The 27,151-nt window shown below is 54.5% G+C and overlaps 1 protein-coding gene across 1 annotated transcript; it reads left to right on the top strand.

Moving 5' to 3' along the window:
- Nucleotides 1–444: 444 nt before the first annotated feature.
- On the top strand, nt 445–25,465 carry TNK2 (tyrosine kinase non receptor 2; the record flags this gene model as incomplete). Its single annotated transcript, XM_084231089.1, has 16 exons — nt 445–498; nt 6,174–6,354; nt 7,578–7,648; nt 9,525–9,746; nt 10,585–10,737; nt 11,239–11,516; nt 12,964–13,090; nt 13,736–13,882; nt 13,967–14,061; nt 19,579–19,773; nt 21,138–21,229; nt 21,785–21,829; nt 22,508–23,856; nt 23,957–24,052; nt 24,215–24,342; nt 25,357–25,465. The coding sequence occupies 16 exons, from the start codon at nt 445–447 to the stop codon at nt 25,361–25,363; spliced, it is 3,240 nt and encodes a 1,079-aa protein (XP_084087215.1). The 3' UTR covers nt 25,364–25,465.
- Nucleotides 25,466–27,151: the final 1,686 nt, after the last annotated feature.

Genomic DNA, 27,151 nt, shown 5'->3' with positions numbered 1-27,151 from the left:
TCTGGGGTCAGGGAGGTGGCCGAGGGACCGAAAGGAGCCTTGGCACCGTGGTAATGAAGGCGGGGCGCCCCTGGGGACCCGGCTGGCTTTGGAGGTCAGCCTATGGCCGAGGCTCCAGGGAAGGGGGGGAGGCGCCTGGTTGGGGGGAAGCGGGGGGGGGGGGGGGGGGGGCAGGCGGGGGAGGGGCCGGATGCCGGCCGGCAGGGGAGCCCCGACCACTTTGTTTCAGCTCAGGCCCCCCGTGGGGGCTTCGAGGCTGTGGGGTGTGGAGGGCCGGCGCGCAGACCTGCCCCTCTGAGGGCTTCGGCCGCCCTGCCCTCCCGAGAGGATGCCGGAGGCCGCCCGCAGGGCGCAGGGCAGTGACGCGGCCGGTGCCTGCGGAGGGGCGGCGGCTGCGGGAGGCTTTCTGCCTTTCCTGGCACTGACGCTGGGCGTTGGGGTTCCATGGGGGAGAGATCTGCGTATCAGCGCCTGACGGGGGGCGAGGAGGGACTACAGGTAACGGGGAGCCCGGGGGATAAACATCCAGGTACTCTGGCCCTAGACCCTTCATCTGCCGTGAGCTGAGCACCTGGCCCCGCCCCGCCCTCTGCTGCAGCCTCTCAGGGTGGAGGGTGGCAGGGTGGCAGGGTGCCTGTGCTCTCGGGCCCCAGGACAGTGCCTAGGGACTGAAGCTGGCTAAAGAAGACTGGTGCTTATTTGGGGGGAGGGAGACTTGGGGGGGAGCTGTCAGAAAGGGTGAATTACTGATGCTGTCATCTGCCTCAGTGTCTTTAGTTCCTCTGGGACCCAACTAAACTGCCCTTTGGTCTTTCCTCAGTGCCCACCTGAAAGTCCCCGAAGCACGGCCAGGATTTAGGTTTGGTCTTTTATGGGCAATGAGTCCCTTTGCCCTGGACATTGCCATTTACTGGCATCTCGAATATGCGTATTAAGCCGAATGTTCCTGTTTGCTTTGGAAAATATGATCACCATATTTATCACCACCCCCCCACCTCCTTGCCTTGGTGATCAAATGCACTTTCTCTCTTGACCAGAAGGGGGCAGTAACTGACAGGACAAGGGGACAGAAAGGTGGGGGCTGTTTTTCAGGGCCGGGAGAAGGGGGTCCATGAGCTGGCCTGAGCTTAACCCCTTAACTCTGCTTTGCTTCTCCTCACAGCCGGATTGCTGAGCAAGCTACTGAGGCTGTTCTTACTTGACATTCAGAGTAGAGTCAGGCATTGAGGTTTGGTGGATTGAGGGCACATCTTTCTGGGGATGACTAGAATTTTTAATCTGGCCAGTCTGATCCAGCTGCCCTTGCATCAGAGCAAGTAATCCTGCTTAAATTGTCCCTGAAGTCAGGTCCTAGTTCTCCTTCAGAGTGGTGCCTGGTAGGAGGTAGACTTCTGAGCTGTGTGCATGATCTGCCAGGGTTTGGGGGAAAAGTCAGCTCCAATGTGACCTTGGTTTGACCTCATCTTGTCCATTAGGTCTGACCCCAGCCTCAGACTGTGATTCACTTCAGCTGAGGGGAGGCCGTATCTGGCTGGCTACACAGCTTTGAGTGGTGGATGACAGGGAAATGGGGGAGAAGGACTTGATTGCTGGGGTGTCACTGTCTCTGTCCCCCAGGTGGACCAAGAAATGGCTGTCTCTTCTATCTAGTACTTTCCTGCCAGGTGCCAGGGAGGTCAAGCACTGAGAAAGGTCCTGGAAAGAGGCTGAGATGCTGACTCCCCCAAATTCTCACCCCCAGCTGCCTACCCTACCAGCCAGCTGGGACTCCAGTGCCAGTGGCCAGCTAGATAGGACAAGAGAGCAGTGTGTAAGAAACAGGGTCTCCCTGGGCTTGGCTGGTGGGGGGTGCTGGGGGAGCCTGAGAGGACTTCCTGCAGCTGTCAGGTGTGTCTGGGGCCATAGTGAGGGGGGTGTAAGAGCAGCTGGCGCCCTTTGAGGAGGGGCAGAGGGATCATTTGTCAGCTCTAGGAACATGGGGGGCCCGTGGGGGCTTGATGGAGTGTCTCCAGCTCCCTTTAGCTGGGGCTATTGTCTGCTTGTGTGGGTGCTACACAAGAGCCCTTACAGCTTAGAATCCTACAGTTTTGGGGTGGGATCTGGAGGCATATTTGTTTGTTTTGAGGGGGTTTGGGACTTTAGCCAGCTGGTCTGGAGAGGAGGCACCCTGGGTACTGTGGACAGCAGACAAGGCAACCCCAGGGGAGGAGGGTGAAGATTCCCCCCTCCCTTTGGCTGGACTGCCCCACTCTGGCAGGCTGCCGGCCTCCTATTTCCGTCGGGCACCAGGGTAACAGGGCCACATTAGGGTCTGAGCCAGGAGACACCCAGCCAAGGCTGGGGGTGGGGCGGTGGGGCAGCAGCGATCTTGAAGGGTCTGTCTGATGGTCCAGGAATGACTCTTTAGAGTCTAAGCCCCCAACTCAGACTGTGGACTAGCCCTCACAGTCTCAAACAAGCCCATATGGGGGCCTGCAGCCACTCTGCATTGCTCCTTGACTGATATAGCCCCCACCCTAAAATCCCAGGAGTTGTTTGCAACTATGGGGGTTGGGGTGGAAGTCACAGACAGGGGGCCTTGTGTATGGGGAGGCAGGGGGGCCAGCGCGGGTGGCTGGGAGGAAGAGTCCCCCCATTCCCGCCGCCCTCTTGGCAGTGATTCAGAAAGGTCCTTTTTCAGCCTGTGTCAGAGCTGCTCAGCTGGGGAGGGAGGGACAGAGGGAGGGCGGGCAGTCGGGTGGGGGAGCCAGGGAGCAGGACTGGAGCTGTGACCACTGCACTGGAGAGAAGACAGAGAAACAGGACAGAGGACCCAGGCTGCAGCCAGCTGAGGAAAGAGCTAGCCTGCCCCCTAACAGACTAGCCAGCCTGGAAACAGCTGTACAGCGGAGAAGAGCCCACCCTAGTCTGCCCCATTTCCCACCCCCACACCCCGCGTGGGATTTGTGGGACTCTTGGAGCAGACCTCTAGACAGCTTCCCTTCTGGGCAGAGTGTGAAATTCAGGAACTGAGGCCCCTGCTCTCCCACTTCTCGGGCCAGAGCTCCAGTGACCCATTTGGGGGTCCAGCTCCGTGGAGATGCCAGCAGCTCGCCGGTTCCCTGGCCTAGAGCTCTCCTTTCCTCTCCTGGCCAGACTGCGGCGGCGACTCTACACAGTGAGTGGGGGGCTGGGGACAGGGGTTGGCCTGACGGACTGGATCAGCTCCTTGGAGCCAGTAATCTGTTGAGGGGCAGAGATCAGGACTGGGAACGGCTGGAGGGTTCTTCCAGCGAGGGCTTGACAGGGGTCTGGGCCAAGTGGCCTCTCCCCCCTGCTGCTGCATTCTTTTCAGCGAGTGCGTTAGAAAATTGTGCAGGAGTTGTGCGTGCCTTCCACTAGGACCGCTTGCGTCACACACAGGTGTGCAGGGGCTGGGCGCACACTTAACCGGAGGCTTTTTGGGGGGTGGTGTGGGGGTGAGCCACAGTAATTCTGTGTGTTTTGTCAACAAAGAAACTTGGGCTGGAGGGGGAGGTAGAAAAGGGAGACTTGTCGAGAGTCACCCTAGGCTTGATGGTAGAGACATGAATGTCAGACCCTGACATTCTCATCAGATTCCAGTGTTCTTTCCAGTCTCCTTACACATGCCCCTACGCAGAACAGCCCTGCTCTTGAGGGAAGGGAGTGTCCAGCCGAGACAGGGAGAGTTGTTAGCTGGTGTTTCAGGGAAAAGGAACAGGCTGGACTGTGTGTTCTAGCAGCCTTACGGGAGGTGCAGCTGGGTCTTCCCCAGCCCTGACCCCTCAGGGCATGGCTTTGAGCTGTTTTTGGAGCAGCCACCTCTCCTACCTCAGAAGAGTGTAGGGACTTGGAGATAGGGGAAGAAGAGGAGGGTCTTACAGACCACTTACCCTATGTGGGCTTGGAGCCCCCATCTTGGGAATGAACCATGACAGAGGCAGGATAGTGTGAATGGAAATGCTGGCTAGTTCCACCTGGCCAGCCCTAGGAGAAAGATTGCCTAGTTCAGTGATTTTCACAGGGCAACTTTGGGGCATTCTTCTGGAAAGTAGTGGTACCCTCCCCTCTTAAGCTCACACTGATTTATTTGTAAATGCTAGTTTTGTTGGAGTTAACTCTGCTTCCATAAAATTAATGGAAATATAGCCTGTTAATTTTGTGTTTGTGTATAGTCAGTCAACATAATGTCACCTGTAATATAAAGGAGAAAGGAAAGTAATTTTAACATTTTACGTATTCTAAAATGTGAATACACTCTGTGACACAGTGAAATCAATGCTGAGCCTACTCAGGTAAAGTCACCATAAAAGCAACATCTACAAGAGCTGACTGAGAGAGGGTTGCCTTCAGTGACATTTTTCTGAATAGTGAACTACTTACTACTACGTTCCGAACAAAACAAAGGCCGGTTTTCCCTGGTTTACCCAGTAGTTCCATTTCAGGAAAATTCAGTGTGTATTTAAACCGCAGAACTCCAATCTTGTTCATATGTAAATTGGTATCAGTTCTAGGTTCACCTGCATGAATTAAGTTGTGTGGGGTTTGGAACAGCGCGTGAGATCTTCCTGGGTGTTGCAGTATGATTTGTATTTGTCCCTCACCACCCGCTAAATGCCACTAGCACCCCACCAACACTGTGACAACCAGCAGTGTCCCCTAGGGGGCTGTACAACCCTTGTGAGAAACCATCCAGTAAAGGGTTACAGCTTAAAGTTTGGAACCCCTCTTCCCCCTCCTCTGGCCCATCCGCCTTGGCGGAAGAGTCAGGGTTTGAACTGAGGGCTTCTCATTCCCTTTTGTCACTCTCCATACTGCCCTGGGCTGCCTGGGAAAGTCTACGCTCCTGGCACTGAGTTGGCAGTACTGCTGGAAGCTGTGGGGCAGGAGACCCATGCCAGGCCCGGCTGCTTCTCCTTAGTGCAGTCTCTGATGAGTGCTGCTGTATGAGGCCACCTCTGAATTGGGGAATAAGAGGTCTGGGTACAGCTGGCTGTTCCCCTTGACCTGTCTTCCTCAGTGGGGATTGAACAGGGAGTTGGGGTACTGGCCAGCCAAGCTCTTAGCTCTGCAATGTCTTATATAGACATGGATAGGTTTGGTGTCCGGTGGATCAGTCTACTTAACTTTGAGGCTGCCTCCTTCTCTGGGCCCAAGAGAGTGTGGGTCAGAGGTCACTCACTGGTGGCCTGTTGGCTGATTGTGACCTGCACATGTGTGTCATTTGGCCAGCATGGGGTGTGTGTATGTGTGTGTGTGTTTCAAACTTAAATTAGTTGACATAGTTAAGCCAGGAGAACAATATAATGTTAAGTGAAAACAAGGAACAAAACAGTATGGGTAATGTGTGAATATTTGGGGGTGGGGTAAATAGTCTGGAAGTATGTATAAAAGTCACTAAAGGCAGCTGGCTTTGAGGATAGGGAGCTAGATGGCTATGCATTAAGGGAGGGTATGAGGTTGCATGAGACTTTATGGCTCTAGTGTGCCTTTTGAATATTATACTTATGTATGACCTTTGCCAAGAAAAATTAATGGTGAGATTTCATATATTAAATTGAGATTTCCAGTATTTCTTGAGAAATTGAAAGCTTTGATAACACTGGACCACCGTCTGCTGTGACAGCCATTGATGGTCTGAGCAGGGCTGCAGGTTTGAGTCTGGAAGCACACCCAACCTCGGCTTCCCTCTGTCTTACCCCAGTGGTAGTCCTGCAGGCCCTAGAGTGGTGGCCTGTGAATGGTCTTGGGACTGGGGAGAGAGGCCTCTGACATGTCAGGCATTGGAGGAACTTAGCCAGAGCTTAGTTCCATGAGGGCTGGCGAGTCCAGGGATGGGTCTCAGGGAGAGACTCTCAAAGGCAAGTTTAAGAGCAGATGGAGGACCTAAAAACAGGAGAGTTTGATCTCAGGCCACTCAGCCACAGAGCACAGATTTTGGAAGTTAGACCCTCACTCCTGTCTCCAGGACCTGAGCTTACAGCTCATCTGCCCTAAATCTGCCCTCACAGGCTAATCTATCAGCTGTTTTGAGGGGGGCCGGGGTGGCGAGAAGGTGGTTTGAAATCTCCACAGCCACACAGTAGGATGAGACTCTTGGGATTGCCCCCCACCACCACCACCATTACCTCCCCAAACCCCTAGGTCCTTAAGCCATTCTCTTCTCCCCACAGAGACTGGGGAGCAGCAGCATGCAACCGGAGGAGGGCACAGGCTGGCTGCTGGAGCTGCTGTCTGAGGTGCAGCTACAGCAGTACTTCCTGCGGCTCCGAGACGACCTCAATGTTACTCGCCTGTCCCACTTTGAGTATGTCAAGAATGAAGACCTGGAGAAGATTGGCATGGGCCGGCCTGGTAAGTGAGGGACATTGGTCTTACCTATCCTGTCCCACTGACCATTTGCCTCCTCTGTCCCCAGGACTGCCCTCCCCCCTTAGTCCAGGTTCTGTCGTAGCTGAGAGCTTATGTTGCCTATTCTAGAGCCAGCAAGGCTGGGGGAGAGGCACCATGTGCTACTATGCATGTGAGTGCAGGAGAGCGGTTTGCATTGGAAAGTTGCACTGGAGATTGAGAAGAATAAAGTCTGAAAGCTCCGCTGCTAGAATTAATTGCACATCCCTTTTTGTTTGTATAGACATTTGTAAGATGTATTTCCTTCATCACCTCCTCCTCTTACCATTCTGAATACTGGGGATCTTTGTGGAGAAGGGAGGATGCAAACCCTTGGATGGCTTGCTAGCTTTTGTTTTGTGTATATGTCTCTCTCTTACAAAGGTTTGCTATAAGTTGACTTAACACTTTTCTGTATATTTATCCTAAAAGTAGTAGTTGAATATTTTGAAATCATGGCATTCCTTGTAGAACGTTAGAAAGTTATTAGCACATTCAGGGGCCTCCCCGTGGCGCAGCAGTTGAGCGCTGGGTTGCAAAGCTGCCCGCAGCCTCTGCAGCACTGGTTCGATCCCCGGCTGCTCCCCGGCCACCGGAGGAGGGTCCAACATGGCACGCAGACCTCTCCTGCTGCCCGCTGCTCCCCTCAGTGGTGTACTTTGGTCCTTCTGCCTGCTCTGCTCCCCGCTCTGGCTCTGGTGAATCCTCTCACCCTCCCGCACTTCTGACTGTACCCAGTGCTTGTATAAATAAATAAATAAATCTTAAAAAAAAAGTTATTAGCACATTCAACTTAAAATAGATAAATAGGAAATTATGTGCTAAATTAGACCCACACTTATACTGTAGTTGATATCTGATGCCAGTAACATAATAAAACTTAGAGAAAAACTGAAAATCAGAGCACTTCTTTTACATTGATTCTTTCTGGGGAGAGGGGCTGGAAAAAGACCCCCAGTGTTAGTTTTGATAGTTGTACACCTTCATCCAGTTTCTACTGCCTAGAAGTGGGATGAAGAGACCATGTGGTTATTTGAGGCCCCTGATTCCTTGGCATCAGTGTGCTGGGTAGTAGTCAATGATGGGTCCCCCACCCCAGGGGGCTGGAGGACATGTTTGCTAGGTGCATTCATCCTGGGATATGTCAACCACCTTAACAGCACCTGGTTCCTCGTCCCTTCCTGCAGGCCAGCGGAGACTGTGGGAGGCTGTGAAGAGGAGAAAGGCCATGTGCAAACGCAAATCCTGGATGAGCAAGGTCAGTGGACCAGGAGTGAGTTGGGGCAGCCTCGAGGGGCCCCCAGCTGATGTCAGTTCTAGGAGAAGTGCCCCTTTCCCGGGCAGGTGTAATCTCGCACTTTGTACAGACCTTCTTCCTCCAGGGTCTTATCGGGCAGGGTACTTGAAGAGCTGCCTGGCTGAGTGGCTGTCTCCGCCAGAGCCGGCACGTGAGGGGCCTGCGTGCAGTGTGGAAGAGGCACTCGTTGACAAGTGCTCGTAACTTGAGCCCTCGCTCTGTCTGGATGTTAGGGCCAGTGTCCAGCATGGTTTGGTGGGGATGGTCTGGACCCAGGACATTCTTGCTTTGCTTCCCTCCTCCCCCACCCTCTCTTGTCTGGAGAGGGTTTCTTTGGTCATCTGGTGTAGCTGACAGCTTCCTTCCCCACAGCCTGCTGCCCCCTCCCATTGCCCTAATTTGGGTCTGTGGAGCAGTGAGTCCCAGTTCTGACTCAGTGGAACTTTGCCCATTGTCTGGAAGACAATGAGAGAGGAAATGAACCAGCCAGAGCCTTCCCTCCTGACTTTGGCCCGGGAGGGGAGGGGAGGGAGGCAGGGGAGGGGGCCAGGCAGGGCCAAACAGCTGGCCTGGGATTGGGCAGCAGAGATTTCCTGGTTGCGATCTGGCAGAGGGGCTGTCTCTTGGGATCCTACGGCCTTTTCTGGGACACTGTCCTGGCCCCTTGCCCAGGTTTTAGGAAAGGATGTGTGTTGGGATGAAGGCAGGAGGGAAGAGCTGTGTGGTGTGCCATTGCAGAGGCCTTGATCTATCATTGACTTGCAGGAGGTCCCTGTGTGGTCAGTAAACCTCTCCAGACTTTGGCCATGTCTTTAGTGAAATGGTACTGCCCACACTTGTCCAGCTCACCTACAGGACCATGGGGAGGGTCCCTTGAGATAAAGTCTGTGAAGGGCCTTGTCAGCTGACCACTACTTACAAATGTTAGGGATTCCAGTTACTGGGAGAAAGGATGGAGCAGCCATCAGAAGAGGCCCTCAGATTAGAGACAGACCCTACCCCCACACAGATAAGACTGCCAGCCTTGCAGGGCAGCGGCTTAGCTGGGCAGAGTTTGCAGCCTGAAGCCAAGGTTTTGGATACCCCAGTTGGGTGGCCAACTGAGATTGATAAGGCCAGCTATAACTTTCAGGAACTCCTTACTCCCGTCCTCTGAGCTTTTTGGCCTTTTCCCTCTCCAACCCAGGCCACAGAGTTTGCTCCAGTCTTCCTTCTTTCTCAGCCCTCAGCTCTAGGCGCCCCTCCAAAAGTCCAGCTGTCTTCCCAGGCCCTTCCCCAGCAAGGCCTTATACACACACACAGTCCAACACAGTCCAACCTCAGGCTCAAATTATCCTCTCCCCTGGCAGGATGAAGGGCAGCCGACTCCCTAGGGAGGGTGGAGACAGACAGCGCCAAATGGGCAACCCAGAGAAGGGGCCAGGGCTAAAAATGGACAGGGAGGTGTTTGTGGAGGGCCTCTCGGCTCCTTCCCATCTGCTCGGTTTAAGGGATAGCGTCTGTGTGGGGCAGGGTCTATAGGAGGGGAGGGTTTGGGCACAACAGGGTGCCTGGAGTGGCTTTGGGCTGTCCCCACAGCTGGGTGTGGTGCCAAGGTAGCCACAGACAACTTGCCTGTTAGTTTCTGGCATGCACCATGAGGCCACACTGAGGCTGTCGGTTCTCTTTTAGGGGTGTGGTTTGGAGGGGCTGGGCTCTCCGGCCAGGCGACCCCGTTTGGCAGTCTGGCAAAGCCAGGCTCTATCTGGAAGCCTAACTGAGGACTCAGTGGGGTAGAACTGAGTAATTAGCTCTGGGGCCTCAGGTTTCCATCTGGCCCCTGACTCCCTTCAAACAGGTGTTCAGTGGAAAGCGGCTAGAAGCTGAGTTCCCCCCTCATCACTCTCAAAGCACCTTCCGGAAGACCTCACCTACCCCAGGGGGCCCAACAGGAGAGGGGGCCCTGCAGAGCCTCACCTGCCTCATCGGGGAGAAGGACCTGCATCTCTTCGAGAAACTGGGAGATGGCTCCTTTGGCGTGGTGCGCAGGGGAGAGTGGGATGCCCCCTCGGGGAAGACGGTGAGCTTTCTGGGTCCTGTGGGCATGGCAGAGGGACAGGCTACTAAGAGACTAATGGCAGAGGCCCCGCTTTGCCCTCTGAGTTAGATCTGTCCTCTCTGCTGAGATATGGGTGGGGCAGGTCATAGGCTGCCTCTCCCTGGAGTCCATGCTCTAGGTTTAACTAGACATGTCTGTGTCTTTTTTAGTTATAAAAGGAACTTACTTTTACAGAGTTAACATGTCTGCCTTTTTTCACCCTGTAGATATTTTGATGAATTTAATTAGAATACATCTTCGGGATTCAACTTTTAAAGCCTTACCTTTTCCACTTAGTTATTGTATTTTTTATACTTTCCCCAGAGGGGTAGGTAACATATATACAATAAAATTTATAATTCTTGCTTGTACAGCTCAGTGAATTGTTATATATATGTATGGACTTCTATAATAACTGCCCAGATCATGAGATAAAACATTTCTAGCACCCCAGAAAACTCCCTCATACCTCTTCCACTTGAGATCCTCTTCCTCTTGGGAAGTCACTTTTCTGACTTCTGTCACTATCAGTTCATTTTTTTAGCATAATATTTAAGGCATTTTTCTACCCTGAAAGCATTTTTAATATTCCATTTCATTATATAATTTTAATATTCTGTCATGGTGGAATGCGAGGTTCAGTGGCTCACCCCTTTGAGTCAGCCAGCTGCCCTTCCCTAGCCAGGTCACAGGCACTCATGATCGATCACCCACTCAGATGAGCAGATGTGAGGCAGATGTTTGAGCTGAGTTGAAGGGAGGAGTAGCTTGGCTCAGACTGTTGACTGGGGTCTGATTTTCCATAATCCACTCTGCGCAGGTGAGTGTAGCTGTGAAGTGTCTAAAGCCTGATGTGCTGAGCCAGCCAGAAGCCATGGACGACTTCATCCGGGAGGTCAACGCCATGCACTCGCTTGACCACCGAAACCTCATTCGACTCTATGGTGTGGTGCTCACTCCTCCCATGAAGATGGTGAATGCTGTGGGCAGGAGGGGATGGGGCACAGGGAGGGGCCTGTAGTCTCTGAGTCTCCCTCGCTCGAGCCTGTGCTATGATACTCCTGCCCATCCTGATGAAAGTCACGGGTGTCCCCACCCAATATGTAGAGGGGCTCACAGGGGCTAACCCAGTACTGACTGTGTCCTCTGGAACCCACGTTCATCTCTGGATTTTTTTCTGTGCTTGTTAGCACAGTTTCTCGCATGGGGGGGGGGCAAACCCTAGGGTTTAGTTTTTGGAATTTCTAACTTGAAAGCTGCTGCCAGGGCAGCTTCTCTCTAGGTCTTAACTTACCATGTTGCCTTGAGGGAGCGGCTTGGAAAGCTGTTGGACTTCTAGGAAGGTAGGAAGGGCAGGAACATAGAGTGTGGCTCTGTTAGGCTTTCAGGAGAAAAATGGGGAGCCCAGCATGGGGTGCTAAGGAAGGGCAGGGCTCAGCCATGCTTATTCTTCCTACCTCCTCCATGGCCTCAGGTGACAGAGCTGGCACCTCTGGGATCATTGTTGGACCGGCTGCGCAAGCACCAGGGTCACTTCCTCTTGGGTACTCTGAGCCGCTACGCTGTGCAGGTGGCTGAGGGCATGGGCTACCTGGAGTCCAAGCGCTTTATTCATCGTGATCTGGCTGCCCGAAATCTGCTGTTGGCCACCCGCGACCTGGTCAAGATCGGGGACTTTGGGCTGATGCGCGCACTACCCCAGAATGATGACCACTACGTCATGCAGGAGCATCGCAAGGTGCCCTTTGCCTGGTGAGGGGCAGGTGTTGCCAGCTCACAGGGCCTGGGTCCCACCCTGACACTGCTCCCTCAGACCTCAGAACTTCTAGGCCCTTCTGTACCCACCCCAGCCCTTGACACTGTCTGTGGCCACCCATTCACTCATCCATCCATAAATTCTTGAGAACCCGTGTGCCAGATACTGGAATGCACAATGCTTTGGGGACTCACAAAGGGGCACATTATATGATGAGATATTAGAAGGCTTGCTGGAGGACTGTATATCAAACTCCTGAAATATCAGAAGTTAGCCATGTGAAGAAAAACTAGTGGGTAATGGTGTTCCAGGTAGAGCTAGTGTCAGGCAGGGCCAGGACATGCTGGACTTTGTAGGCTGACCCAGCCTGCTCACCTGTGCTTTGGGCTGGTACTTGACCCTGTCCTGGCCCTCGTGTGAGTTTATCCTGTACTGAGACCATTGTGGTCCTTTAGGGCCAGAGGCACCCAAAGGGGTATAGTCTCTCTCCTTTGGGGGTGGGAAGACTTGGTCCAATTCTGCTTGCCAGAGCTGTGGCTGTGAGAAACCCTTATAATCCAGGATATGTAGGCACCCTAATTGATAACTTTTATGTAGGGGACCATACATCCTGGATTATGCCTGTTGTCCTGGAACAGTTAATAGCATGCCAGTTCACACTCAAGCATCCTGGTTTGAATGGTAAATTGCAATTACAATTACAGGGACAATTTTTTTTTTTTTTTAACAGCCCCCTTAAAACAACCCTGTGAAGTAGCCGGTTACTGTTATTTCCATTTCACACATGGTGAGCAGGAGGCTTAAGATTCTGAGTGACTTTCTTGGGGTTCCACCTGCTTTGAGTGGCTGGACCAGCTCTCTAGTCCCAGGAGAGAGCCTTTGATTCTCCACCCAGGGCACCTTACTCCTCACTGTGCCTCAATTCACCCTGGAATAGCCCCTTTGCAAGCTTCACTGCAGTAGTGTACCACTCCTTCACCCATGAGGGAGTCCCTGAGGGAGTATGGGGTTATTTGAGTGAAGCCAGTGTGACTGCTTCCACCCATTTTGATTCTTCCCCAGGCCCTCTCCAAATTTCCCACCTACACCTTCCTGCTGAAGTGACCCCAATCCCAGGATCCTGCCCAAAATCTGGAAATTGTCATCCTCCCACCACAGTTAGAAAACAGCTGAGATCTATCCCTCTCCCCACCCACTTGCTCCCTCCTGGAGCCTCCTACCATTCCTGACCTGGGAACCTCACCCACCCTCTTCCCAGCCCAGGCTGCATGTGAGTAAAAGATCTAAGCAAGATGATTTTCTCCATTTCCGTGCACCCCATAGTCAAGAGGTTCCTATTATCTACCTTTGAGCCTACACATGGAGCAAAATGCTTGTTGAATGAGTATTTATGCACACTGGGGTACACTGAGAGGCCTTCTGTTTGATCCTTGCATCTACCAGGTGTGCCCCTGAGAGCCTGAAGACGCGTACCTTCTCCCATGCCAGTGACACCTGGATGTTTGGAGTAACGTTGTGGGAGATGTTCACCTATGGCCAGGAGCCCTGGATTGGCCTCAATGGCAGTCAGGTGAGGAGGCTGGGGGACATGTTCCCAACAGGGTGGTCAATTTGATCTCTGGTTTTCCACCTGGCCTTGTTGGGACTGACTCTTATCTGCTGGATTCCTGTCCCCTTACCTTTCATCTGTGATCTCCCTGGCAGCTGAGCACAGAGAAGGCCCCCCAGTGATCAGGAGAGTGACAGACTGGGGCTTGCTCACATTCTTTTTTTTTTTTTTTAAGATTTATTTTATTTATACAAGAACTGGGGTACAGGCGAGATGCGCAGGAGGGTGAGAGGATTCACCAGAGACAGAGCAGGGAACAGAACAGGCAGAATGACTGAAATACACTGCTGAGGGGAGCAGCGGGCGAGACAGGAGAGGTCTGCCGCGCCATGTGGGTTGCTTCAAGGCCGGCGGGGATTGAACCAGCACTGCAGAGGCTGCGGACAGCATCACAGCGCTGCGCTCAGGGAGACCCCTTGCTCACATTCTTAACTCTTACCGTCTGCTTATCTGGAGCCCCCATACTTGTGAATAAGGGTCAGACCTCTTCTTTGGGGTAGAGGCATGGTGGCCTACAGCTCCAGTTGTTCCATGGACTGGTGGGAAGGCGGGAAGAGAAGAGCTGGGTGCTCTGCTTGCCCTCATACTGTACCACCACATGACCAGATCCTACATAAGATTGACAAGGAGGGTGAGCGCCTGCCCCGGCCTGAGGACTGCCCCCAGGATATCTATAATGTCATGGTCCAGTGCTGGGCTCACAAGCCTGAAGACAGACCCACCTTCGTGGCCCTGCGGGACTTCCTGCTGGAGGTGAGGGCAGGCCTACCCACGGGGGCTGGGGTATCAGAGTTGGGCTAGCTTTCAGGGTAGGCAGTGACCTGTGTCTGCCCCCAGGCCCAGCCCACTGACATGCGGGCCCTTCAGGACTTTGAGGAACCAGACAAGCTGCACATCCAGATGAACGATGTCATCACAGTCATTGAGGGGAGGTAGGAGCTGGGGAGGGGCTGTCTACACCACACTGCCTGCAAGGGCACTGGGAGGAAGGGGCAAGTGGGCGAGACCTCTTCTGCCCCCAAGGTTCCCTCCTGTGTGGTGAAAGGGGAGGATTGGCTTGGGTCTGCCTCCTGAGTGCTTCTGGATAAGTTTGCAGCTGCTGCTGCTCAGAGGGGATTTTTCCCTGCCTGGCTCTGCCTCTGCAACCCTTTTTCCACTGGGCTGTAGCCCTGGTTGTGTGGGTCGAGGCCAAATGGTCGTTAAGGCCAGGCAGCGTAGGAAGTGGTTCAGCCTGGCCTCAGGGCCACAGCTGGGGACTGTGGAACTCCTGAACAGTCCTCCACTAATCCTCTGCCTCCCCTTCCCTTCTACCTCCTTCCAGGATAAGAACTCTTGACTCTCTGCCTGGGTGCCTTTGAGAATCCCAAAGCAGTCCCACCCTCTTCCTGGCAGCCTCTATTCTCCTGATGGGCCCCTCAGCTCCTCCCAGAGCTGCCATCTTTCCTCTGTCTGGACCTCTCACCCAAGCTCTTAGTCCCAGTCTCCCTTCACAGGGCCCTCTTGTCCAGACACCCCCACCCCAGCGCCCCCAGCCTGCCTCAGGCGACATCTCCTGAGTCGCGTCTCTCACCTGCAGCCTCCGCAGTTCAGTCTGCCTGCTAGAGGCCCCACCCACCACTCTCCCCACCTTCTGTTATCTGATCCGCAGGGTGTCTGAGGAACTGGTTGGGTCAGGGCTGGCTTTAGGTAGCTTTGGGGTAGGGGTGAGCGTGGAGGGCTGGGAAGAGAGCCAGGCCAAGGAAATACCCTGTGCTCCCAGCTCCTTTGACTCGACTAGGCAGGGATGGGGGGCAGGGGTTGTTCCTTACAGAGCCCTTTCTACCTGAACTTCAGGTTTGGGGAACTGAGAGGTTGATGGACTCAAGGTAATGGAGTAGGCTCTGGAATCCAGGCTGGTTGTGAAAGAACTGATCTGTTCCCACCATGGCCCTAGCACTCCTACCCCAGCCAGGGCTTCCTTTCCTTTGGGCCCAGTATCTGGGATTATGATTGATTTACTCACAAGTTGTGGGTTGAGGCTAGGTTTGGGGAATTAGTGGTAGTATGGACCAAAGCAGAAAGCCTGTAGAGAGGCCTCGAGGACAGAAAGGGTATAGTCTGTGGATTTGAAGGGGAGGGTCAGGTAGGGAGGGTAGGCATGGCACTTTAGGGAACATTTTGGAACTAGGAAGATTAGGATGAGTGCTATTCTGGACTAGGTGGCAAGGTGTTAAGCCAGAATTTTTTCTTTGGGGGGTCTGCAAATTTTGGGGTCTGCCCTATAGTCTTTTCCTCCCCTATCCTTTGCTTCCGGTAAGGGCCTGTGTTCCCTTGGGGGGGTATTCAGTTGCTTCCTGTGTTTCCGGGGTGTATGTCTCTGGAGCTGGTGCCTGGGGTCACCCCAGGAGTTAGGGAGGCAATGGGAAGGAGCCAGGGAGCCCTTCTTCCTGGGAGGCCACTGTAGGCGAGCGAGCCCTGTCCCGCCCTTCCGTCAAGATCTCCCCTTGGCCCCACTGCCAGCTCGGCCGCTGCCTGCGAGTGTGGGCTTGCTGGGCCCCTCCTCCAGGGCCACCAGCCTGACTTGGACCACAGCACCTACTCTCGCTGCCTGAAGCTGTGCAGGAGGTGGGAGGCGAGGGGAAGGAGGCCTCAACAGCCGGTGAGGCTTTGGGAGTGGGCCTGTGTGTCGGTGGTACCAGAGCTTTGCCTACCCCCTTGTTTTTAGTCCCCGAATATCTCTGTTTGTTTGGCTGACTCTGTCTCCATGTCTCCGGTGGATGGGCTCTCTGTCTCTGTCCCTTTGGATCTGGCTTTGTTCGCGTGGGTCTCTGTTTCTCAGGCTCCCTGACTGTCAGCTCTCTCCATATCTATGCCCTCCCGTCAGCCTTGTAGTCCTTCTTGCTGACACTGTCTCGCTGTTTATTTCTTGGTCCAGAATCTGCTCCCCAGCCTTGGTCCCTGGCTATGCTTCTGTAGGTTAAGAGCTTTGCAAGGTGTCAGATAGTAGGCAGAGAGAGGGCACCCAGGTGTGCTGTGAGCCGAGCTTGTGAAGCTCTGTCTAGACTGAGGGACAAATGGTTTGTCTTTTCCAGGTCTTATTTGGAGACTGGGATGGCTAGAGCACATTCACGTGTTTTTTTTTTTTTTTTTTAATAGAGGCATGTTTTATTTATTTATTTGTTTGTTTGTTTGTTTGATTTGTTTATACATGCACTGGGTACAGTCAGAAGCGCGGGAGGGTGAGAGAATTCACCAGAGCCAGAGCGGGGAGCAGAGCAGGCAGAAGGACCGAAGTACACTGCTGAGGGGAGCAGCGGGCGGCAGGAGAGGTCTGTGCGCCATGTGGGACCCTCCTTCGGTGGCCGGGGAGCAGCCGGGGATCGAACCGGCGCCGCAGAGGCCGCGGGCAGCTTCTCAACCCAGCGCTCAACCGCTGCGCCACCGGGGAGGCCCACATTCACGTTTTTATAGAACTGGAGGAGGGGAGACAGATGTTTTGAAATCCATCTGTAGGTCCTTAGTCTGGTTCTCGGAACCTCTGCTTCCTGTGGTAGGTGGGGAGGGGGCTGCTAGGGTCTGGGTTGTCCCTCGAGGCTAGGGGCCTAAGTCCCCCAGAGAAATGAGGGTGGGTGGTGTTTTGAGCACAATGGTTAAGTGACATTTGTCGGCCATTTTCAGGTCTATCTAAGGCCAATACTGGGACAGGGGCTGGGATTTCTAGAGGCTGGTCTTCAGTAGAGCTGGGCAGTCTGACACAGATCTCTGCTCCGACCTCAGTTTCCCAGGTGCTATTTTTAACTGGCCTTTCCCAGGGTACTGACAGGCAGCAGGAGATAGAAAGTTTGTGCTGGAGGTGCTGGGCCCTTTGTTCAGTTCCCCACCCCCACCCCGGGGCACCCTGTCTGTCTTTGCTGCAGTGACTGTGGATGGCAGGCCTGCCCTCCCGTTGCTGTGAGACGGGCCTGTTCTTGGAGGGAGAAGAGAGGTTGTGGCCAGAGCAAGGTGATAGGAAGGGCTGCCCTCAGTCCTTTCTGGACTTCTGGTTCCTCAGCCCCACCAAGCCTCTAAGGGGGACAGGTGGGCAGTGAGATCTAGTATTGACCTCTCGGAAGTTACATTTGAGCTATTTTGGGAGGGTGCTCTTTCTGAGTATGTTTGGAATGCAATGTCCAAGGAAGGCTCTTTACTTTCTTGGTCATATTCTCACTCTGATTCCACCTCCCCAGGTATCACAGCTGTTTTGAACCATCACGGGGGTTTTTGCCTCAGGTCATTCCTGTAATAAAGCGAGGTGGGCTTGCTGTCCCCCCTCACTCTCAGGAGTGCATCCACAGCAGGCTTCTGTGTGAGGATCTTGGCTGTGCTGACAGCAAGGAAGGAGTAGAGGGAGCGACCTCCAGTCTCGTTTTGTTCAGAGTCCACATGGGAGGTAATAGTCAAGGGGCAGCCCTAACACCGGACTCCTGACTAGACCTCTCCCGCAGCTGTGTTTCTCACCTGAGTGGGCGAGCGCCTCTGAGATGTGAAGAGCAGCCACCAGTGTCTGTCCCCAGGTCTGATATCAGACAGTTCCATGAGGGGCACACGGAACCGGGGAGTCACTAGGTGTTGGGAGGAGAGGAGCGGCAGTGGGGTGCCCCGTGCCAGAAGTTCCTCTTCACCCAGCTTCATGGGCGGTTCTCAGCCTCTCAGCCGGTCCTGGTTGCGTGTGGGGGAGCTGTTTCTCTCCTTGGAATGGCCATGCTATTTTCGGATGGGCTTTATTTCTTTCAGGGGTGTTGTCCTCTCTTCTTCCTTCCTTTCCTGCCCTTCCCACCCAGAGGGCAGGGTGGTAATCACAGGGTTGCTCTGTCTGGTGGTGGGCTGGTCACGGCCTTGTTTACAAGGAGGCGAGGCTCCCGCCCCACCCCCTACCCCACCTCAGCTCCCTGAGGACTGCTGTCCTTGTAGGGTTGACTCTTGCTCCTAGGAATAGACTTTTTGGGGGCTCACGCTGCCCTAGCAGGCTGTATTACCTAACAGAGCAGGGGCCAAGTGCTGAGGCCTTGCCCACCTCCATCCTGCCTCCTTCAACCCTGGATGCAGTTTGGAGGAGACCTTTCCTTACACTCTTGGCTGTGGACAGGTGACGTGAAGGTGGGGGTTGACCAGAGCATGCAGCCTGGTGCCTCAGTGTGTCCACCATATCAGCAGGAGGCTGTCACCACCTCTGCCTTAATGCAGATTCTGCTCGTATGTGTTGTCGGGTATGAGTGATCCCAACAGCAGATGCAGGAGCCTTGTGGCCTCTCAGGGAGTTTTGGCATTTGAAGTATCCAGGAGGGCACTCTTCTCTTGCATCCCCCATACCCCATGCCCTGGCTTATGCTGTGCCAGCAGAGGTTTTGTGTCCAAGGCCAAAGTGAGAGACTGGAGGTCTCACAGTCCAGCCACACTGGAAGGCTGCATTCCCTCTATACCGCCTATTTTATTTTTTTTAAAAAAAGATTTTTTAAATGCATACAAGAACTGGGGTACAGGCCAGAGGTGCGGGGAGTGAAAGGATTCACTAGAGACAGAAAGGGGAGCAGAACAGCTGATCTACTGAAATACACTGCTGAGGGGAGCTGTGTGCGAGACAGGAGAGGTCTGCTGCGCCATGTGGGTTAGCTCCCTGGCCAGGGATCGAACTCATGCTGCAGTGGTTTGATAACATTGAGACTTTAACTCCTGTGCCACCAGCGAGGCCCTATACCTCTTATTTTAGATGACAGTAGCACTGCCCCCCAGGAGATGGGTGGGGACAAGGATGAGGACCCCTTGGCACTGCTAGGAGGTAGCAGAAGACACTGGAACTATAAAACTGGTGATGAGAAGGCATGAGTTACTCCTCAGTATGTAAGAGACTGCATGCAGGAGATAGGTTGTAGTCAGAGCACGTGGCCTTGCACCCAGAGCCCAAGGCCCATGGTGCTCTCGCGGGTCCTGGAGCTCATAACTCCTGGAACTGGAACTGGGCGCAAGTGTGAAATCAGGTGGCCAGAAGAGGCCCGGGACCTCCCTTGCCAGGGAAGAAAGGAGGTGAGGTAATATTGTAAGAAGGTGCATACTTCCGTCTAACAACTGGATTTGAATCTTGGGTCTACTGTGATCTTTCTGGTAATGTAGGCAGGTCATGTCACTTGTTTGAACCTGTTTCATTATTTGTGAACTATAAGGAAAGCTGTCTGACCCACCTAGGTTGCTTAGGGTAAGGCTGTGTGCCAACAATCAGGCCTTGTTCTAGGGGAGTGGCAGGTCATGGGGGGCTGCTAGGAGGAGGTGAACTGATGACAGACCACCCTGGTCATGGGGCCTTAGTTCCTTATGTTCCCTCCTGCCAGGGTGGTCAGATACATTGGATAAAAAAAGAGCTTGGTTTGTAAAGGGTCCCCCTCCCTTGGGCTGTGCCACCACGCCCTGGTGTTCACCATGTCATCTCTATTGGGCAGGGCCGAGAATTACTGGTGGCGCGGGCAGAACACACGGACACTCTGTGTCGGGCCCTTCCCTCGCAACGTGGTGACCTCCGTGGCTGGCCTCTCAGCCCAGGACATCAGCCAGCCCCTGCAGAATAGCTTCATCCACACAGGGCATGGCGACAGCGACCCCCGCCACTGCTGGGGCTTCCCTGACAAGATTGACGAGTGAGTACCACAGGCCCTGTCTGGGGCGGGGCCAGCAGTCCTTCCCTGGGCACGCAGGCTCCCAGCATCCCTGTCACAGTCCCGTGGGGCGGAGGGTGTCTTACTGCCCAACAGCTTTTCAGCATAGGCAAACTTGGGATTAGGAGCGTCCAAGGATTCACCTGCACTTCCATTTGGTGGACTTAGCTATAGCCCTCTGTGCTCCCAACCCCTCGCACACAGGCCTTAGGAAAATGAGATGGGGCATAGCCTTCAGGCACAGCTCAGTACAACTTCTCTTATGCACAGGCCTGAGAGGAAGTGTGCCATGCTGTGTTCTCAGACTAGGGGAGCAAGGCATAGAAACCACCCCTGTGGGGATACTTCAGAAGGAGCAGCTCAGCTGCCTTCACCTGCTGTTCCCTCCGAACTCAGGAGGGGGCTTCCATCTCCTTTAAGTGAAAGGATGCAGTCACTGGGGGCCCTCTGGGGAAGACACAGGGAGCAGCATTAGTTTCTCCTGGGTGCCCTGACCTGGCAGCTCCACACGCCAGGCTTCCTTCCCTCTCTGCTGGCCCCAAGGGGCTTCCAGATACTGTCTTCAGCAGCCCTTTCTTCTCCAACAGGTTTCTGCTCTGAGAGGTGAAACAGGCCCTTAAACACATGCCCACCCCCCACCCCCACCCTCCCAGCAGAACACTAAGCTCTGGGATGTGCCCCACCCGCCACCGCCCCCTGCGTCTAGGAGCCATGCTGAGGGAATTGGGGCCAGAGAGTGCAGACACCCTCCAGGAGAGGGCCCGGTGCCTGCTTCTGGCAAACATGTTGTGGCCAGCCCAGCCCCATTCCCCCAGGCTTTAATCAGCCCAGTGACTAAGTCCCAGATCTTGACAGTCAGCACGGGGGTTGACAATCAGCACAGGGGTTGAGGGTGAATGGAGAGCAGGGCAGACAACCCAGCCCCTACCCACCTCCTGGCATTAGGGCAGAATTCCCTCTGCCTACCTTGACCTGGAGAGTGTGACCTGGATGCCTCTGCCTGGTAGGAGAGAAGAGAGTGTGCCAGCAGGTGACTGTGGGTGTGGATTGGGGTGCTGTGGGGTTTAGAGGGCCAGCTTTGCCCTTCTAGGATTTTCTTGTGGTCTCTACAGTCCTAGGCTTTTCACCTGTGGTCAGGAGTTCTTTGTCTGCCCTCCTCTGCTCACAGCTTAGCTCTGCACTCAGACCCAAGTCCGTAAGGGTCTGCGATGAGAGGGTCCTTCCACTTCGGTTTCTGTTTTCTGCCTGATCCCAGGAGACAAGCCCAGCATCTCCTCCAGAGCTTTCCTTGCTGTCATTATTGTATGTCCTTCCCTGCATTTTTTGATCTGGTTCTGTCCCCACAGATTGTATCTGGGAAACCCCATGGACCCTCCTGACCTGTTGAGTGTGGAGCTGAGCACTTCCCGACCGGCCCTACATCTAGGAAGGGTGAAAAGTAAGAGCCCAACTCCCAGGTGTCCTCTCAGTCATCAGCTGCCCAGAAGGCGCACTGTCTTCTCCCTGAGCCACCCTGAGCCAGCTGTTCCGGCTCCGGGATGGTCATGTCAGGGCCACAGGGGGACAGCTGTGCGCTGGGCGTGGGGTGGTGGATGAGAGGCAGCTGTATCCGCCGAGGTGGGCCTCCTCGGGTGGTCCCGTGGTAGCCTGGCCGCCTCGGCTTCCCTCCGCCCTCCTCCCCGCTATGCTCGGATCCTGCCATTCTCACTCTCCCTAATCCTGCCCTCTTCTGCCAAGCCAAACCGCCCCACGGGCTTCATGTTGGCCAGGAGCCTCATCCATCTCCCGGATCCTGTGCCCGTGTTCCGGAACATGGTTTTCCCCATCCTGCCGCCCCATTGCTTCCCATTTGCTGTTGGGTTTGTTCATTCACTCGCCCTATTCACTGCTCTCTCTCTCTCCCCCCACACCGCCCTCCTGTCTGACTGTCTTCACTCCCTGTCCTGTCTCTCGTGCCCTCCACCCTCTGCTCTCCGCATGGCCTTCCTTGCAGGGGAGCCTCCACCTCGCCCACCTCAGCCTGCCATCTTCACTCAGAGTAAGTGGAGCTGCTCTCGACGCCATGGCCCCTGCCTCCGCCCCCTCTCTCCTCTCTTTTCTCCTCTCCTAGAAGGTACAGAGCCCCTGTGGGCCGTTGGGCGGGAAGGGAGGTGGTGTGTGCTGTGAGCTTTTGCTGCTGGCTTGGCCCAACATGCCTGCCTCTCCCCCCACTCCCAAAAGCCTGGGCTTTGGAGCAGGTGTGTGGTCCTGGCGCCCACTCTGCCCCTCTCCCGTTGCCTGGCTCTGCCACGCGCCCTGTGGGACCTGCACACACTGTGCCTTTCACGGTGGTTGTCCTGAAGCTCTGTCTTCTCGGCCATCGCTCCTGCTGCCCTTGGCAGTGCGGGATTGCCCCTGTGCCCTGCTGCACTAATGGTGTGATGTTGGGGTGCAGGTAGGGATTACTAACCAGGAGCCGGGGGTATTTGGGTTCTTGTGTTGTTGAAGAGGTATCGGGGCAGGTGGGTGTGGGGTACTGCTTCCTCTAGCCGCGATAGCGGGATGAACCAGGGTGTGTAGAGGGCCAGACAGTGCCCTGAGTAAGTTCTGGAGCTGACCTGTGCGGAACTGGGAGTGGAGAATTGGGGTGGGCGGGGTGGGCGGATTCTTGTCTTTTGTCCATTCCCGTTTCTCTGCTTGACGCTGCCTCCCTGTTGGGGTTTCCCCTTCATCGCAGAACCAACTTACGATCCTGTGAGTGAGGACCAAGACCCCCTGTCCAGTGACTTCAAGAGGTTGGGTCTGCGGAAGCCCAGCCTGCCCCGAGGGCTGTGGCTAGCGAAGCCCTCCGCCCGGGTTCCAGGCACCAAGGCCGGCCGGGGCAGCGGGGGCGAAGTCACCCTCATTGACTTCGGGGAGGAGCCTGTGGTCCTGGCCCCGCGACCCTCTGCACCCTCGCTGGCACAGCTGGCCATGGATGCCTGCTCCTTGCTGGACAAGACCCCTCCGCAGAGCCCCACACGGGCACTGCCCCGGCCCCTACACCCCACACCTGTGGTGGACTGGGATGCACGTCCACTGCCCCCGCCTCCTGCCTATGATGATGTGGCCCAAGATGAGGATGACTTTGAGGTGTGCTCCATCAACAGCACCCTCGTGGGCACAGGAGTCTCTACTGGGCACAGCCAAGGCGAGACCAATTACGCCTTTGTGCCTGAACAGGCACAGCTCCTCCTCCCGCTGGAGGACAATCTGTTCCTCCCACCCCAGGGGGGAGGCAAACCTCCCAACTCAGCACAGACCGCTGAGATCTTCCAGGCACTGCAGCAGGAGTGCATGCGGCAGCTTCAGGTCCCGGCTGGTTCGCTGGCTCCCTCACCCAGCCCTGGGGGTGACGACAAACCCCAGGTGCCCCCCCGGGTGCCCATCCCACCCCGGCCCACGCGCCCACGTGGTGAGCTGTCTCCAGCCCCCTCAGGTGAGGAGGAGATGGCTCGATGGCCTGGACCTGCCTCCCCTCCCCGGGTGCCTCCCCGGGAGCCCTTGTCCCCTCAAGGCTCGAGGACCCCCAGCCCCCTGGTGCCACCTGGCAGCTCCCCTCTGCCACATCGACTCTCAAGCTCACCTGGGAAGACCATGCCTACCACCCAAAGCTTTGCATCAGACCCCAAATACGCCACCCCCCAGGTGATCCAGGCACCTGGCCCACGGGCTGGTCCTTGCATCCTGCCCATTGTCCGAGATGGCAAGAAAGTCAGTAACACCCACTATTATCTGCTGCCTGAACGTCCACCGTACCTGGAACGTTACCAGCGCTTCCTGCGTGAGGCCCAGAGCCCTGAAGAGACAACCTCCCTGCCTGTGCCACTGCTGCTGCCCCCACCCAGCACCCCAGCTCCTGCCGCCCCCACTGCTACTGTTCGACCGATGCCCCAGACTGCCCCAGACCCCAAGGCGAACTTCTCTACCAACAACAGCAACCCAGGGTTCCGGCCACCAGCTGTGAGGTCCACTGCTCGACTACCACTGAGGGGCTGTCCTGGGGATGGACTAGAGGCTGGACGGCCAGCAGATAAGATCCAGATGGTGAGTATCAGGGCTGGCCGCCGGGTGATCAGGGTCAGGGGCCCAAGGGACCCAGAGGAATGGGCCCAAGTGGTGCTGACAGGTGGGCGGGTGTGCCCAGCTACAGGCCATGGTGCATGGGGTGACCACAGAGGAGTGCCAGGCGGCCCTGCAGAGCCACAGCTGGAGCATACAGAGGGCTGCCCAGTATCTGAAGGTACCATCACCTCCTGCCCACTCTGGCTTTCAGGGACCCTGAAGACTGCTTCTGCTGCTCTCACCACTCCCCACCCCTTGCCTCTAGCTCTCTTCTGCCCCTGTCCTGGTGGGTGCCCCCCTAGCCCCTGTGTGCCCCATGGCACTGCCCTCTGCTCCTCAGGTGGAGCAGCTCTTTGGGTTGGGTCTGCGGCCGCGAGGCGAGTGTCACAAAGTGCTGGAGATGTTTGACTGGAACCTGGAACAAGCTGGCTGCCACCTTCTGGGCTCCTGTGGCCCTACCTACCAGAAGTGAGTGCCCTGCCACCTTCCTGTCCCAAAGGGGTGACCCAAGAGGCACACCGCTCCAGGAAAAAGCCCACCACCTGGCCAGGAGACAGGCTCGACTGGTGGGCGGCATGCGAGGGAGGAGCGTCCTCCTCGGGGACCAGAAGTTCTGGGTGAAAACACTTCCTCCCATGTGCATCTCTTTAGACATTTTGGCCCCTTGATTCAAATGAACGAATTGGTAAAGAGGGGATTGTTCAAACCTTTCTGGTGGAAAGGGGCTTACGTCCCCAGCCCCTCCCACGGCGCCTGAGTGTGGTTTAAACAAGTATTTCGTATTTCACTATAAAGTAACACTAAAAGTTTTCATCCTTTTTAAAGGACTAACAAAAAGAAATTACTTTCCTGCAAAAAAAATTAGGCATCTACAAAATCCGTACATACATACATAACATACAATATTTAGCATAAATGCATTTTAAAATTTTCACAGTCAAAAGGGGGTGTAGTGTGAAATGGCTAAATCCCAGCATCATCCAGGAGAGGCGCTGGTGGGCAGAGAACCAGCCAGAACTGAGGTGGTGTCAGTTTACACCATTTATGTTTCTTCATTTAGGTGTCCTTATCCTCAGGGTCCCCATGTGTGCATGTCTAAATGAGGGTGCCTACCTCAGAAGTGATCAGAAGAATTAATGAGGGGTCTGTCTGTCATATTTCACAGCAGATGTCTGGCCCTTGGAGCACCGTCACTGAATGTTAGCTATTATCTCCTGGTTTTCCTCACTAATTGTCATCCAAATAAGTTTCAGCTTTCCTGTACTTGTCACCCTTGGATCCTTTTTATTAACCAATACTGCTGCTTATTAAAGTGGGGGGGGGGCATCCCAGAATAAGTTTCATAATTATTACCTAAAATTACCAGTTTCCCTGGTACCAAACTTGCCTGGCACCAAGAGGCAGTAATTTCCCATGGGTCCATACTCTGTTGCACCCGCTGCTGTTGATGGGGGTGTTTTCTGGTTGTTTCCCATCCTTTAGGCGCTGAGCTGTCTCGAGAGCCAAGGGTCTGCCCTGAAGGAATCATTTGAGCCTGTCCATCTGACAAGGGTGGGGAGATGTCCTGCCCAGGTCTGGAGGACCTGCTGCCACCTGCTGCTTCCAGTGGCAGAATGAGGTCAAGGCAGCAGGAGGGGGAGCCCCGCCTTGCCTGTCCCTTCCTCAGCCAGCGCCATCCCTGCAACTATGGTTCAGCCCTTGGTGCCCTCAGCCAAGGTGCAGGAAGGAGCCGCGTGACGGAAGGCCTGGGAGCCGCCTCATTAGGCCCTGTGGCTGACCTGCCTCTCGCTCTAGTCCCTGGTGGGTTCTGTGGCTAGAGTGTGTCCCCAGGTCCTGCAACAGGGAAGCCGGACAGAGAGGATGTGTTGGCAACACAAAAAGATGGGCCAGCACCCAGGGGCTCCCTAGGGCTGGGCCCTTCTCCATGGAGCCCCTGATGGGCTGTTGGGGTGTTGGACAGACTGTGACTTGTGGCCATGCCGTGGACATGTTATGGGATATGGCTGGTCTTAAGATGTTGTGCCTGGAAATAGCCTGAGGTGGTTTAGGAGACAGAGCAAGGGTGTCAGATCATTCTCTGGCAGGGACCAGGGCCCAAGGCCCCAGAGTTGGAAGGAGACCGAGGGACACCAATGCTTCCCCTGTGCTGTTCGGTGTTTTCCCACCAGCCTCTGTCGCCACAGCTGCTGCCCCAGCTATGGATACCTGCTTCTTCCAGAGAAATAAAGCTAGTTTTTATTTTATGTTACTTACTTGTGCCTGCCTGTTTCTTCGCCTCTTGGTCAGCAGCCTGGGGACCCAAAACTCCCAACCCACCCAGTCTCTTAGCACCATCTGTGGGCAGAGGGAGGAAGTGCTGGCCTGGAGATGCTTCCCAGGACCTGAAGAGGAACAGGGCCCAGACCTACCTGGGTGAAATCACTGCCTCAAAGCCCCACTTTCTGATCTGTAGGGTTTCCTAAGGCAGCGTGTACTGCAGGGCAGGGCACAGTAATTCAGCCAGAGCTAGGCCAGAAAGTTTAGTAACAAGGAAGGCTTCCATATGTATGAATTTCATTTTCTTTTTTTAAGTATTTCACATGTTCAAAATTCAAAAGGTACTAAGAGTATATATTAATTCTCTCACTCCCCAGAGGCTTCCTTTATCTTCAGTTTCTTACATGTTTGTTCTTTACATATTTTAGAAAGTTCCCAAGCAATACTGAGTATCCCCATTCTTGCTCAGTTGTATGGATGTTTAGATGGTCCATCATCTGTCTGACCACAGTTCCCTGTAATAAGTACCCCGCGAGCTTCTTTTGATGGGAGGATTTTGGGGTGGTTTCCATTCCTTTGCAGTTTTAACCATTGCTGCAATAAATACCGTGTGGGGGTGATTTTTCACTTGCAAATCAGTCTGAAGGATGAGTTCACAGAATGACAACTCTTGAGTCAGAGTCTGTGCAATTATGATGGAGATTGCTGAATTGCTCTCCACAGAGATTGTTCGTTATCACCCACAAGTGTGGGAGTTCTCTGTGTGCTACAGAGCTTTCTGATTTTTGCTAGTCTTATCAGGTGGGATATGGTATCTGTAGTTTCAATTTGCATTTTTCTAATGGATGAATAAACAAGTTGCACCTTTAATATTTCCTTTTCTTTGAGCTATCCATTAATATCCTTGGCCCACTGAAAAAGCTAAATTACTGATCTGTTTCTTACTGGTTTTGAGGTAATTATAGAATTGAGGAAATTATTCTTTGACTTTTGCCACATTATGACCTGTACTTTAGGGTAG

The sequence above is a fragment of the Talpa europaea genome (assembly GCF_964194135.1).
Source record: "Talpa europaea genome assembly, chromosome: 4".
Taxonomy (NCBI): Eukaryota; Metazoa; Chordata; class Mammalia; order Eulipotyphla; family Talpidae; genus Talpa; species Talpa europaea.
Note: the sequence above shows the minus strand (reverse complement) of the source record. Positions and strands in the feature narration are given on the sequence as shown.